The sequence below is a fragment of the Arvicola amphibius genome, chromosome 12 (assembly GCF_903992535.2).
Source record: "Arvicola amphibius chromosome 12, mArvAmp1.2, whole genome shotgun sequence".
Classification (NCBI taxonomy): domain Eukaryota; kingdom Metazoa; phylum Chordata; class Mammalia; order Rodentia; family Cricetidae; genus Arvicola; species Arvicola amphibius.
This window is the reverse complement of record NC_052058.2, coordinates 17548367-17563600: the sequence shown is the minus strand read 5'-3', so window position 1 is coordinate 17563600 and position 15234 is coordinate 17548367. Positions and strand designations below refer to the sequence as shown.

At 36.6% G+C, this 15234-nt stretch overlaps 1 protein-coding gene across 3 annotated transcripts in view; it reads right to left on the bottom strand.

The window, feature by feature from the left end:
- The window catches only part of Akt3 (AKT serine/threonine kinase 3), a 237517-nt gene that overhangs the window by 62106 nt on the left and 160177 nt on the right, over nucleotides 1-15234 (bottom strand). For all 3 annotated transcript variants that reach the window (XM_038348695.1, XM_038348694.1, XM_038348696.1), the window contains exons 7-8: nucleotides 12741-12806; nucleotides 11272-11340 (exon numbers count right to left, since the gene is read on the bottom strand). In XM_038348695.1, the coding sequence (XP_038204623.1) occupies nucleotides 11272-11340; nucleotides 12741-12806 (135 nt within the window). The remainder of the gene's footprint in view (nucleotides 1-11271; nucleotides 11341-12740; nucleotides 12807-15234) is intronic.

Genomic DNA, 15234 nt, shown 5'->3' with positions numbered 1-15234 from the left:
AACTGAAAGAAGAACTACCGTCATGTGACCCTGCTAATCCACTATGGGGTACAAGAGCCAACCCACCACAAAGATAATTTACACATTCATACTTAATGCTGATTAATTCATAGTGTTTAAAATATATTAAGTCTATATGCTCATTGACAAATGAATAGAAATGTCACATACACAATGTAATATTATTCGGTCAATAGGAAGAACTGGAGATTTTCTAATATTTCACGTTTTCTCTCAACATTGAAAAGGAAACAAACCTAGAAGGAGATATCTGTGGATAAGGACCAGAATGAGGAAGAAGGTACAAGATGGTGAATGGTGAGGGTGAAGACAACACAATTATCCAATTCATACATGAACATGTCCTAACATTGGAAAGATAGCTCAGTAGGTAAAGTCAACAGGAGTCAACATGGTGAACTGAGTTTGCTCTTCATGCTTTACAAGGTGAAATATACTCAAAAAGTTGTACCTCTGCCCCTACACAGGTGCTATGTATACACACAAAATAAATTAAAATGTAATAAGAATTACAGATGTCACAATAAATTCATTATTTTTAAAAATATGCATAACTAAAAGACAATAAAAACTCATGAAGATTTGTTCCGTAATATTCACGACAGTTACTTATCTAATAACTCCAAACTGCTAAGAACTCTGATGTCTGTCTTATGACTATAGGCAAACACTGAGAAACATGACTGCAATGCAGCAACCCTGCAAAACTGAAATAAACTACTACACATGCCATAATCCTAGAGGAGTTTTAAAGAATTTTGGTAGGTGAAATATACAGAATACAAAACATTGTACACTGTGTTTTAGGACCATAGTTTTAAAAATGTAAATATCATCTTTATCATTTTTCTGTTTTTCTTCCTCGGGTAGGGTAGAGGGAGAGAAAAAAGGGGGAGAGAGGGAGAGAGAAATTCTCTTTCTATTTGCAATTCCTTAAAAGGGTCACTCTGGGGAGACCAACATTTAAGAAGTTATTTACCATGAAACTACACTATACCACTGACCCCTTGCATAGAAATCATGAAAACTGAGGGCTTCCTGGACATTGCTTATAGTTCTAGGCAGCTAACCATCTTAAACAATGAGACTTGCCAAGTTTTCTGTTAACTTAAATTGTATTATTATGATCTTTTAATGATTTTAGGAAACTGGACCTCAAATACTATAAAACTGTATCATAAACAGCATGTAAAATAAAGCTTATTTTGCCTTGAACTTTATATGTTAATGTGAATATTGCAATGTAACTTTCTTGGTATGGAAATTTTTTTTAAAAAAAGATTTGGATGAAAGCAACAAAATTGTGACATAAACTACATAAAGCTTAATAACTCAGATTCTGGTAATAAAGATATTTATATAACCATAAATTTAGTAAAAAAAATCAAGTTTTAAAAGCATCACCATGAATCTGAAATACTTCTAACTTAAAAATCACCCAAATCACACCTCCATAAATTAGTAAGTAGAATTCAAATGCTTACTGCCGGCACTTCTGTCTTCTGTGAATTTAAAATGAGATGATTTTGGTTCACAGAAGAGAAAATGCCAGCCAAATAATGAGAAATCTGAATAAGTAAGAGAAGATCTCAAGAATGACATGTAACTGAAAATCATATATAAAAACTAAAATGAATTTTATCAAAGACATTAATACACACTGTGCAAAGTGCTAACAGGCATGAGTAGTAAAAAAATGGAAATGATAGGTTCATTAGTACACAGAAAGAATGTAAGAGAATAGTAAGAATTTATCAGATTCATAACAGGTCCACATGATTTACCATGCTTTTAATCTCTAGCTCCCATGAAAACTAAGCCTGTGAGAGATCACAGAATTCCAATTTAGAGGCTTTAAAACATATAAAACTGAAGACAGTTTGCAAAAAGATCTAAGGGGAGACTTCTTCAACTAAATTTGGTATTACCTTAATTTCCAGAAATTACAATTTCTCCTGGGGATATTTTTCTATTTAAATTTAATAGCAGCTAAATTACTAAGAGTGGCCTTAGCATATTAGTAGCAATACTATTAGACTTTAAAAATTAATTATACAGATGCTGATTTGTGGCCTGCACTGCACTCAATGCTGTGTAAGTTTTACACTGATTATCACTTCCTTTCTATCACTCTCTTCCCTAGTCATCCGTCCATTTGCTTATTTTTAATTATTAAATACACAGTATCTATAATATGAAAAGTTATGGAAGAATACACAAGTGAAAATTAAACTTTCCTTCCACCCTTTACTCAGTCACAAGGCCAGTTCTACATTCCAGTGGCTAATGAGATATTCACCGTACACACATAATCTAGATAGTCAGTTCTAAATTCCAGTGGATAATGAGAAACTTACACATACACATTTACATGATCTATGGTCAGTTCTAAATTCCAGTGGATAATAAGATATTCACATGTACATAATTTTCAGTCAGTTCTAAATTTCAGTGAATAATGAAATATTTAGGAAACTGGACTTCAAACAGTATAATAAAATTGTATCATAAACAGCATGTAAAATAAAGTTCATTTTGCCTTGAACTTTATATGTTAATGTGAATATTGCAATGTAACTTTCTTGGTATGGAATTTTTTTTAAAAAAAGATCTATGTTTCTCTCAGCATAATAGTCGCATACTTTGTATCCCCTCATTTTGCAACATTTGACATACTTAATCAGCATTCTTACTGAATGTTCATTTAGGACACCATATTTGTACAACAAATGTATTTGTTACATACCATTTGGTCATTTATCATTATTTTTTTTGGAATTAAAATTACCGGAAATGGAATTGCTGAGTGTCTCAGTTACTTTTCATGTTGTTCACTGAAAAAAGCAGCCAAAGGGGGAGAGGGCTTATTTTGGCTCACAGTTCAAGGATATAATCCATCATGACAGGGAAGTTACAGGAGCTGGAGGCAGCCAGTCACAACAGAACCACAGTTCAGAGTCAATAGTGATACATGATGAATGTTTCTATTTGTTCAGAGTTTCTTTATATATAGTTCAGGGAACAGTGCTACTCACAGAGTAGTATTAGCATCTCAGTTAACTTAAGATAGCCTTCACAGACATGCCAAGAGGCCTGTCTCCCAGGAAAATCTAGATCTCACGACGTTGAAAATTGAGTATCACACTGACTCCAATAGTATGTATATTTTAAATTCTGACTGGCACCAACATGGAGGTTTCATTAATTTAATTTCCACCTCTACAAGTAAAATTACAACCTTTAGGTGAAGAGCTTGCAAATCTGTTCTCCTTTACTCTTCTAATTCAACAGATATAATCTCCAAATTATTTTTAAAAACATTTCAAAAAGCAAACACTTTGTAAAAATTCAATTTTATACTCTCACTCTGAAAACATTTTTCATAACTTGAGCATATCCATTAATTTCACACGATTAGAACATAAACTATGTATGGATATTTACAATAAAGTTTTTTTTACCCACATCCAAAAAAACTACCTCTTAAGATACCAGTTCCTCAGCTCCAAACCATGAATCTTCTTCATATTTCCATGGGCATCTAATTGAAGTTCCAAGTTTTCCGTTCTTGGGTCATTGTTATCTTATGGCTTAGGCTTTCTTTCTGTGCTCACCCTCCAGGGAGACGCTGTCATCTCTACTTGAAGTGCCACTTCAGCTGAGACAGTCCACTAATAATCTCCTTCAGAGTCCATCTTTAATCATCTTTTATAAATTTATTTCTACTTAGGGCTTAGATAGTCTAACTGATAATATACTCACAATAGAAACGCTATACTCCAACATGTTGTATGAAAGAAACTATATACTCCTTCATAGAAAAGTCAATATCTTAACACATTCAGAAAAATCTGCACTGTCTAAACACTCAAAATATATTCACCGAGTGAGTGAATAAAATTTTCAAACACAGGATTCAGCACTGTGGAGTTCCATCTGGACTGGTGAGTGTGTGCTATCCTGGGGCGACCTGCCCTGGAAGAGAGCACAGCCCCCCTCCCCCAGCTCCTGGTGCAGGGGTGTCTTTGTTACACATGTCCCTGCCTCTCCCAAGCCTTCCCTAGTGCATTCAGGGTCCTTGGCACAGGACCAGTGTCCTGCTCCTGCAGCAAGGCCATCCACCCAGAGGGGTGAAAGGCTGCCCTCCAGGCAAGGTCTGAGGATTCCCGCAAGGGAGTGCAGGTACCTTCAGCTTGTGCTGCAAGGTTCCTTGTGTGTTACTGGACCCTGCCCTGCCACCATGTTCGCCCTTTTGTCTGCGGTGTCCTGGGGCTACCAGCATCCCTGATTCAGTGCTCAGGAGTTCCATCCAGTCAGGAAGAGCTCCTGATCATGCACTGAGGAGACCCACCCAGATTCAGTCACAGCAAAGATTGAACTAAAACACCAAGTCTCTCCTGGCTCCATTTGAAGGAAGAGATGGGCAGGCGCCAATGCAAGAACTCTTCCAACAACCTGAAAGGCAACATGACATCACCAGAGTCCAGGCATCCCGAAACAACAAGAACTGAACACCCTACTCCAGAAGAAATAGAAGAAATCGACATTAAACACTACTTTATGAAAATAATAGAGGGCCTTAAACAGGAGGTTAAAAAAAAAACTGCCATAAAGAAATGGAGATTACAAACAAAAAGGTAGATGAAATAAATAAATCTCTCAAAGATACCCCCCAAAAAAACAAGATAAACAAGAAAAAGCAATCAAACAGGTAAGGGAAACAGTTCAAGACCTGAAAAATGAAATGGAGGTAATGAAGAAAACACAATCCGAGGGAAGACTAGAAATGGAAATTCTGAGTAAACGAACAGAAACTACAGAGACAAGTATTGCCAACAGAATACAAGAGATGAAAGAAAGAATCTCAGACTCTGAAGATACTATAGAGGAAATAAATTCACAGATCAAAGAACAAAATAAATCCAACAAATTCTTAATTCTTGGATATTCACAAGATATCCAGGAAATCTGGGACACCATGAAAAGACCAAACCTAAGAATAATTGGGGTAGAAGAAGGAGAAGTACAACTCAAAGGCCCAGAAAATATATTCAACAAAATTATAGAAGAAAATTTCCCCAACCCAAAGAAGGAAATTCCTATGAAGGTACAAGAAGCCTACAGAACACCAAATAGACTGGATCAAAAGAAAGCATCCCCATGACATATAATAATCAAAACATAAAACATACAGAATAAAGAACAGATATTAAGAGCTGCAAAGGAAAAAGGTCAAGTAACATATAAAGAATTACACATGACTTCTCAATGGAAACCATGAAAGCCAGAAGGTCTTGGATAGATGTGCTACAGACACTAAAATCACATGGATGCAAGCCCAGACTACTATACCCAGCAAAGCTTGCATTCACCATAGATGGAGAAAACAAGATATTCCAGGACAAAAACAGATTTAAACACTACGTAGCCACAAATCCAGTCTTGCAGAAAGTAATAGAAGGAAAATCACAAACCAAGGAGTCCAACAATGCCCACAATAACTCAGACATCTAGCAACCCTTCACAAGCACAACTAAAAGAAGGGAAACACAAACTCTACTACAAAAAAAAATTACCGGAGTTAACAACCACTTAATTTCACTTAATATCAATGGACTCAATTCACCTATAAAAAGGCACAGGCTAAGAGATTGGATACGAAAACAGGATCCAACATTCTGCTGTTTACAAGAAACACAGCTCAACCACAAAGACAAACATCTACTCAGAGTAAAGGGTTGGGAAAAGGTTTATCAAGCAAACAAGCGGGTGTGGCCATACTAATTTCTAACAAAGTTGACTTCAAACTAAAATCAGTCAGAAGAGTTGGAAAGGGACATTTTATACTCGTAACAGGAAAAATCCATCAGAATGAAGTCTCAATCCTGAATATCTATGCCCCTAATATAAAAGCACCCACTTATGTAAAAGAAACATTACTAGAACTCAAGGCAGCCATCAAACCACACACAATAATAGTAGGAGACTTCAACACTCCTCTCTCACCAATGGACAGGTCAATCAGACAGAAACCTAACAGAGAATTAAAAGACTTAATGGAGGTAATGAACCAAATGGACTTAACAGACATCTATAGAACATTCCACCCAAATAGGAAAGAATATACCTTCTTCTCTGCGGCTCATGGAACCTTTTCGAAAATTGACCACATACTCAGTAACAAAGCAAACTTCCACAGTTACAAAAAAATATTAGTAACCACCTGTGTCTTATCGGATCACCATGGATTAAAATTAGAATTCAACAACAATGCTACCGCCAGAAAGCCTACAAACCCGTGGAAACTGAACAGTCAACTACTGAACCACATCTGGGTCAAGGAAGAAATAAAGAAAGAAATTAAAGTCTTCCTTGAATTTAATGAAAATAAAGACACAACATACTCAAACCTATGCAACACAATGAAAGCAGTGCTAAGAGGAAAGTTCATAGCACTAAGTGCCCACTTAAAGAAAACGGAGAAAGCACTCATTGGAGAATTAACAGCACACCTGAAAGCTCTAGAAAAAAAGAAGCAGACTCACATAGGAGGAGTAGAAGACTGGAAATAATCAAACTGAGGGCAGAAATCAACAAAATAGAAACACAGAAAACAATCCAAAGAATCAATGAAACAAAAAGCTGGTTCTTGGAGAAAATCAACAAGATTGACAAACCCCTAGCCAAACTAATCAAACGGCAGAGAGAAAACAAGAAAATTAATAAGATCAGAAATGAAAAGGAGGACATAACCACAGACACAGAGGAAATTCAGAGAATCATTAGATCTTACTATAAAAACCTGTATTGCACAAAATTAGAAAATGTAAAAGAAATGGACATTTTTTGAGATAAGTACCATATACCAAAGTTAAACCAGGACCAGGTGAACAATCTAAATAGTCCTTTTAGTCACGAAGAATTAGAAACTGTTATCAAAAACATCCCTACAAAAAAACGCCAAGGACCAGATGGTTTCAATGCAGAATTCTACCAGAACTTCCAAGAAGACCTAATACCTATACTCCTTAAGGTATTTCATAATATAGAAACAGAAGAGTCATTGCCAAATTCCTTTTACGAAGCTACAGTTACCCTGATACCTAAACCACACAAAGACTCAACCAATAAAAAGAATTACAGGACAATCTCACTCATGAACATCGACGCAAAAATTCTCAATAAAATACTGGCAAACCGAATCCAAGAACACATTACAAAAATTATCCACTACGATCAAGTAGGCTTCATCCCAAAGATGCAGGGCTGGTTCAACATACGAAAATCTATCAATGTAATCCATCATATAAATAAACTGAAGGAAAAAAACCATATGATCATCTCATTAGATGCTGAAAAAGCATTTGACAAAATTCAGCACCCCTTTATGATAAAGGTCTTGGAGAGATTAGGGATACAAGGGTCATTCCTAAATATAATAAAGGCTATTTACAGCAAGCTGACAGCTAACATCAAATTAAACGGAGAGAAACTCAAGGCCATCCCACTAAATTCAGGAACACGACAAGGCTGTCCACTCTCTCCTTATCTCTTCAATATAGCGCTTGAAATTCTAGCAATAGCAATAAAACAACATAAGGGGATCAAGGGGATTAGAATTGGAAAGGAAGAAGTTAAACTTTCGTTATTTGCAGATGACATGATAGTGTACATAAGCGACCCCAAAAACTTCACCAAAGAACTCCTACAGCTGATAAACTCCTTCAGTAACGTGGCTGGATACAAGATCAACTCCAAAAAATCAGTTGCCCCCTATACACAAAGGATAAGGAAGCAGAGAGGGAAATCAGAGAAGTATCACCTTTCACGATAGCCACAAATAGCATAAAATATCTTGAGGTAACTCTAACCAAGGAAGTGAAGGATCTATTTGACAAGAACTTTAAGTCTTTGAAGAAAGAAATTGAAGAGGATACCAGAAAATTGAAGGATCTCCCTTGCTCTTGGATTGGGAGGATCAATATAGTAAAAATGGCAATTCTACCAAAAGCAATCTATAGATTCAATGCAATCCCCATCGAGGTCCCATCAAAATTCTTCACAGATCTTGAGAGGACAATAATCAACTTTTTATGGAAAAACAAGAAACCCAGGATAGCCAAAACAATCTTATACAATAAAGGAACATCTGGAGGCATTACCATCCCTGACTTCAAATTCTATTACAGAGCTACAGTATTGAAAACAGTTTGGTATTGGCATAAAAATAGAGAAGTCGACCTATGGAATCGAATAGAAGACCCGGATCTTAACCCACAAACCTATGAACACCTGATTTTTGATAAAGGAGCTAAAAGTACACAATGGAAGAAAGAGGGCATCTTCAACAAATGGTGCTGGCATAAGTGGATGTCAACCTGTAGAAGAATGAAAGTAGATCCATATCTATCACCATGCACAAAACTCAAGTCCAAATGGATTAAAGACCTCAATATTAATCTGAACACACTTAACATGACAGAGGAGAAAGTGGGAAGTACTCTACAACATATGGGCACAGGAGACCGCTTCCTACGTATAACCCCAGCAGCACAGACATTAAGGGCAACATTGAATAAATGGGACCTCCTGAAGTTGAGCAGCTTCTTTAAAGCAAAGGACACTGTGACTTAGACAAAAAGGCAGCGTACTGACTGGGAAAAGATCTTCACCAACCCCGCAACAGACAAAGGAATGATCTCCAAAATATATAAGGAACTCAAGAGACTAGACTTTAAAATGCTAATTAACCCAATTAAAAAATGGGGCGCTGATCTGAACAGAGAATTCTCAACAGAGGAAGTTCAAATGGCCAAAAGACACTTAAGGTCATGCTCAACCTCCTTGGCTATCAGGGAAATGCAAATCAAAACAACTTTGAGATACCATCTTATACCTGTTAGATTGGCTAAAATAAAAACACCAATGATAGCCTTTGCTGGAGAGGTTGTGGAGTAAGGGATACACTCATCCATTGCTGGTGGGATTGCAAACTTGTCCAACCACTTTGGAAAGCAGTGTGGTGGTTTCTCAGGAAATTTGGCATCAACCTACCCCAGGAGCCAGCAATTCCACTCTTGGGAATATACCCAAGAGATGCCCTATCATATTACAAAAGCATTTATTCACTATGTTCATAGCAGCATTATTTGTAATAGCCAGAACCTGGAAACCCTTCAGTGGAAGAATGGATGAAGAAACTGTGGAATATATACATATTAGACTACTACTCAGCGATAAAAAACAATGACATCTTGAATTTTGCATGCAAATGGATGGAAATAGAAAACACTACTCTGAGTGAGGTAACCCAGACCCAAAAAGATGAACATGGGATGTACTCACTCATAATTGGTTTCTAGCCATAAATAAAGGACATCGAGCCTATAATTGGTGATCCTAGAGAAGATAAATAAGAAGGTGAACCCAAAGCAAAACAGATAGTTATCCTCCTGGATATTGGAAGTAGTTAAGATTGCCAGGAAAAAATTGGGAACTTGGGGGTGGGGTGGGATGGGGGTAAGGGGAGTTGGGGAAAGAAAAGAGTGAAGGGGAGGATGGGGAAAGCTTGGGTGAATGGGATAGTTGGGATATAGGAAGGGTGGATATGGGAGCAGGGAAGCATATATCTTAATTAAGGGAGCCATTTTAGGGTTGGCAAGAGACTTGACTCTAGAGGGGTTCCCAGGTATCCAGGGAGATGCCCCCAGCTAGTTCCTTGGGCAGCTGAGGAAAGGGAGCCAGGAAAGGCCAAATCCTATAGTCATTCTGATGAATATCTTGCATATCACCATAAAACCTTCATCTGGTGATGGATGGAAATAGAGACAGAGCCACACATTGGTGCACGGGACTGAGCACCCAAGGTCCAAAGGAGGAGCAGAAGGAGGGAGTTCATGAGCAAGGAAGTCAGGATTGCGAGGGGTGCTCCCACCCACCGAGTTGGTGGGGCTCATCTAATCGGAGCTCACCAAGGCCAGCTTGACTGGGACTGAAAAAGAATGGGATAAAACCGGACTCCCTGAACATGGCGGACAATGAGGGCGGCTAAGAAGCCAAGGACAATGGCACTGGATTTGGATCCTACTACACATACTGGCATGGGGGGGTGCTAGTCTGTTTGCTCACCTTCCTAGACCTGGATGGAGTAGGGAGGAACTTGGACTTCCTACATGGCAGGGAACCCTTACTGCTCTTTGGACAGGAGAGGGAGGGGGAGTGAAGGAGGGAGGGAGAGGTAAATGGGAGACAGGGAAGAGGTGGAAATTTTTAATAAAAAATAATAAATAAATAAAAAAGAAATTTTCAAACACAGTAATTTCTATATACCAGATAATCTTTATGAAAACTATTCCACAGCAGGTATTTATTTTGATTGGGAAGTAAGACTTAAGTCTATAAGACACAAGCTTCTTTTAATACATTACTTTCAGAAAGCTCACAATGTAAAGCATTTCCAGTTACTGTTTCTGCTCCCTTCACTTTTTCTTCATATTGATTTTGTTCAAAACAGGAAGAAAAATAAAGGAAAGGTACAAGTGAAACGACTTAATTTCTCTCCGAAAGTGTAAGATCTACTAGATCTCTTGATTATCATCTTGGTCATTACATACATACAAGGGAAAAAGCACAGCTAATATATAATATATTCAAAATAGGTTTTAAAACATTTTAGAAGTTTCACAGAAGGCTTATTCGAAAAACTATCTAAAACAAAATTAACTATGTACCTACAGTTCCACAATATATTAATGTAATTTTAAAACTCATACTGTTGGGACTCAAGAAATGTTTCAACAGTTAAGAGAATTTGTTTTTTCAGAGAACTAGGTTCCCAGCACCCACAGGCTGGTTCAGAATCATCTTTAACTCCAGTTCCACAAGATTTAATGCCCTCTCCTGACTCTTGTGGGCACTAAGCACAAACATGCTGCACAAGCACAACATATGCAGGCAAAACACTCATACATAAAATAAAAGAAATCTAAAATCAATGAATAAAGGGAACTATGTCCCTTTATAAAAATCACACTGTAGTAAAATATTTTAGGTTTCAAAATATAGTAAAATAAGGAAAGTGATTATGTTTTCCAGTGACCAAAATACCCCACTAGAAACTATCCAGCTTTTGTTTACTCAACAGGAAGAACTAGGCAAACCGGTCAAGGTGAGAACCACCATAACTCATACTGCTTGTAATACTTTCAAGGAAATAATCCGTGCAAATGCTAGATTGACTTCTTGACTCACCTCTCCCCCATTAACATATTCCATCACAAAACACAGACGGTCTTTTGTCTGGAAGGAATATTTCAAGGACTTGAAATGAAAAAGAAAAAATGTTAATTATAATCCTGTAGTCTTAAAAGTACAATGGTACCAAAAATAGAGCACTTGAAAGCAGTCAGCATAATTAACAGACTAGTATTGTTCTTTAAGAGTATATTTACTTTGTAAGAATTCTTTCTAAGAAATACGGTAAAATAGATTAGCAATGGTGGTAAGCACTCTCACCCTGCCGTGCCACCTGAGACTGACTTAGCGCTCAGTACTCTAGTTCTCATCTCCCAGTCTCTACAAGGAACTCCAGGGAAAGTTCCACAGGAACATAGTTGCTTTTATTCAATATGATCAATGTCGTTTCAGTGTTATTTTGTAATATAGTGAGGATAAAACCCAGCCCAACTCAGGAAGGTCAGACTTGGTAACTCTGTAAGTCATAAGAATATACTAAAATGTTATTATATTAGAAAACAGACAAGAAACACTTTAGCAAAGGCCAGAATCTATTGGTAACTGTGAAAATGTTTACTTTAGCTAGCCTTAAAATGTTAATGAAAGTTCTAATTTTAAACTATAGCTGCTATTTTAATCTTAATATGCTTGGTATAGTATGGAACATAGAGAAACTTTATAAACTGTCCTCTACTACATAGAATCCCAGACTAGACGTAAAATAGTCTGTTTAAAAACATGCTGTATGAATTATGTCATGGATCATATTTTCTCTAATGAAGAAAACACAGCAGGATTCTCTGTATTTAAAACAGTCCATATTCCTGTATTTCTATAATGAAAGGGATCTTATTTCTGTGAAATATGTTCACTTAAAATTTTGACCTTTGAAAACTGAAGACCATACTATGTGGTAAATTTAATGTTTATATGAAGCCAGTAAACAAAAAAATAAAAATAAAATCTTCATTTGATTATGTTCTTGAGATACGTCTGACACTGTAACCCAGGTGGCCCTAGATTTCACCAGGAAGCCCAGACTGGCCTCGAACATGGGGAGAGCCTCCTGTCACAGACTCCTCAGTACTAGTAGTACAGTCATGAGCTATCGTGCCTGGATCGCACAATTGTTAAAAAACAAAAATAGGCTTTTAAAAGTCTACCATTTTATGAGTGAACTTAAAATGCCAAAGGAGACCTGCTTGGTCTGTGGATATATATTTAAATCAGGGAGATTTATGAGAGGAAAGAAAAAGTTTTTTAAAAATTGTACAAAGACAATGGGAAGAATTATAAATGCATTCTATACAAATTATACACTTAATTCACATCATTCAACAGTTTCAAACAAATGTAACTTACATTCTGTCATAAAGAATGTGGTACATCTAAGTAAATATTACTTAAAACACTGTCATAGTTTCATTCTATAATAAAATCTTCCTAAATTTACAATATCCTAACAGCATTCTCTAAGCACTTACTGTTAAGAATGGGTGTCTGGTGTTCTTTAGTACTCTGCTTTCAGTAAGAGTGTGTGCCACTTCATCCTACAAACAAAGACAACTATAAATACATGTCACAAGTACTAAACACACAACACTTTCAGCATTTTCAGAAATCAGAAGATACTGCTGAGACATAAAAAGGGGGTATTAATATTCTTGGTATGCTTCCTCTATGGCTTAGCTTCCCCTCCACCACTACACCTAAAGTTCAAATTATTAGTTTAGTTCTGAGGGTTAGAAGATATAAATTCATATAACTCACTCATATTTAATTAAATGATATAATGCTATAAAATCAACAAAATTATTCAAGGTGAAAAATATTAAGTATATTGGTTTTTCCCGTAAAAGAAATGGCTTACCAGCTTATAATATAGCATAACTATGCTAGTATTTATACACTTTACTCGAGACATTAGGACACAATTCAGTGAGGATCGTAAAATAAACTCTTCGATTACCAGTCAATTATTAAAAAACCACGGGATACACAATTTAATTCTAAATTACACATTGCAAAAAAGAAATAGAGTGCAAAATCACATCTTTTATGCTTGATACTTTTTAATATTCTTTTTACAGGTCTTAAACTTAAATTTTACTTCAAGTGAGTTTTAAAATGCAAGCGTATTTCATAAAAAGAATGTATTTTCCCTAGGAGAGATCTCCTGGATGGACTGGTGGTAAGTGGGGATGGGAACTTGAGGGATCGGGTTGGGGGAGTAGAATGGATCAGTACTGAAAGAGATGATTAAAAGGGAAACATTTTGGCATTAGGAAGAAACTTGATGTAAGGGAAACTCACACAAATCCAAAAGGATGACCCCAAATAAGACTCCTAGCAATAGTAAATGTGCATCCTGAACTGTGATCAGATTGGTTGGTGACTACCCCAATTGTCATCAGAGAACCTTCATCCAGTAACTGATAAAAACAGATACAGAGAACCACAGCCAAATATTAGGTTAAGCTTGGGGAAGTCTGATAAAGAGAGAAAAGAAGGATTATAGGACCCAGAGTGGTAAGGATGTCACAAGAAAACGCACAGAAACAAATAACATAGTTCCTAGGAACTCAAAGTCTGAAACAACAACCAGGGAACCTGCATGGGACAGATCTAGGCTCTCTCTATATACTACAGTTGGGTAGCTTGGTCCTGTTGTGGGACTCCTAACAATGGGAGTAGGTGCTGTCCCTAATGCTTTGGCTGGCTCTTGGGAACCTATTCCTCATACTGGGTTGTCTTGCACTGCCTTAATATAAAGGGTGGTGCTTAGGTTTATGGCAACTTGACATGCTTTGTGATACAGATGGGAGGCCTGCCCCTTTCTGAACTGAAACAGAGGAGGAGTGAATTTGAAAAGGGGGAACTGCAGTTGGGATGTAAAACATATAAATAAATAAAAATTTATAAGCTACATAAAACAAACAAACAAAAATGAAAGTATTTCCCCAATTGTGTTCTTTATTTGTAAAAATCAAATTCCCACCGTGATTTGTAAAAAAAAAAACTAGAAGGGATTTTTTAACATATGGGGAGTTGAAAACATGTTTCAGATTTCAAAGGTCTGTCATCTTAAGGAAGGGAGGGAAGGAAGGAGGGAGAGGGAGGGAGGAGAAAGGGAAGGAAGGAATGGAGGGGGAGGGAAGGAAGGAAGAGAGGGGGAGTTAGGGAGGGGGAGAAAAGGATGGAGGGTGAGTTAGGGGGAGGGAAGGAGGGAGGGAGGGAAGGAGAGAGGGAGGAAGGGAGGAAACTGACATCTCCAGTTTGCTTCTAGGAAATTCTTAAATACCTTGCTGGATCAACAACACTGTTGACAAATAAAAGTTAGATCATAAAGAAAGGAATGAAGAGTGGATCATCAAGACACTGAATCCTAACTATTATCTTACAAAAGCATTTTACCTTAGTTTATGCCTAGAAGAAAAATAAGAAACAGATTTATAAAAGAAGCTAATATTATAAGCAAGGGAATACCAACTGTATATGAACAAAAAGTAAAGTTAATTAACAATGTAGTATTTAAAGCAAGTTAAGCAAAGGAGAAATAAACCACTCCAGTCTTACTTATTTTATAAGAGCCAGGTTTAAGTGCTCAAACAATTTGAAAGTCACTGCCATTCTATACTATTTTGCCTAAATCAATTATAGCAGCATTTTATTAGAAGATAAATTAGAAGAGGAAATGACACAAGAATTTACAGATTTGTATACCCATTATTATCTAGCATAATGGCTAGCATACAGCAAGTACTTAAAGTTTGAGATGAATGTCATAAATCCAAAAGCTTCTTTATTTAACCATTACATCAACAATTATGCAGAATCATCTAGGTATGATTTACACACTGGAGAAAGGGGCCTTTCATAGGCTAGTGAAGATAAGTAACTAATCAATTTAAAAGCAATATGTATTAACAAGAGAGGATTTATATTATAAGTAAGATAGAAAGGAAAAACAAAGGGAAC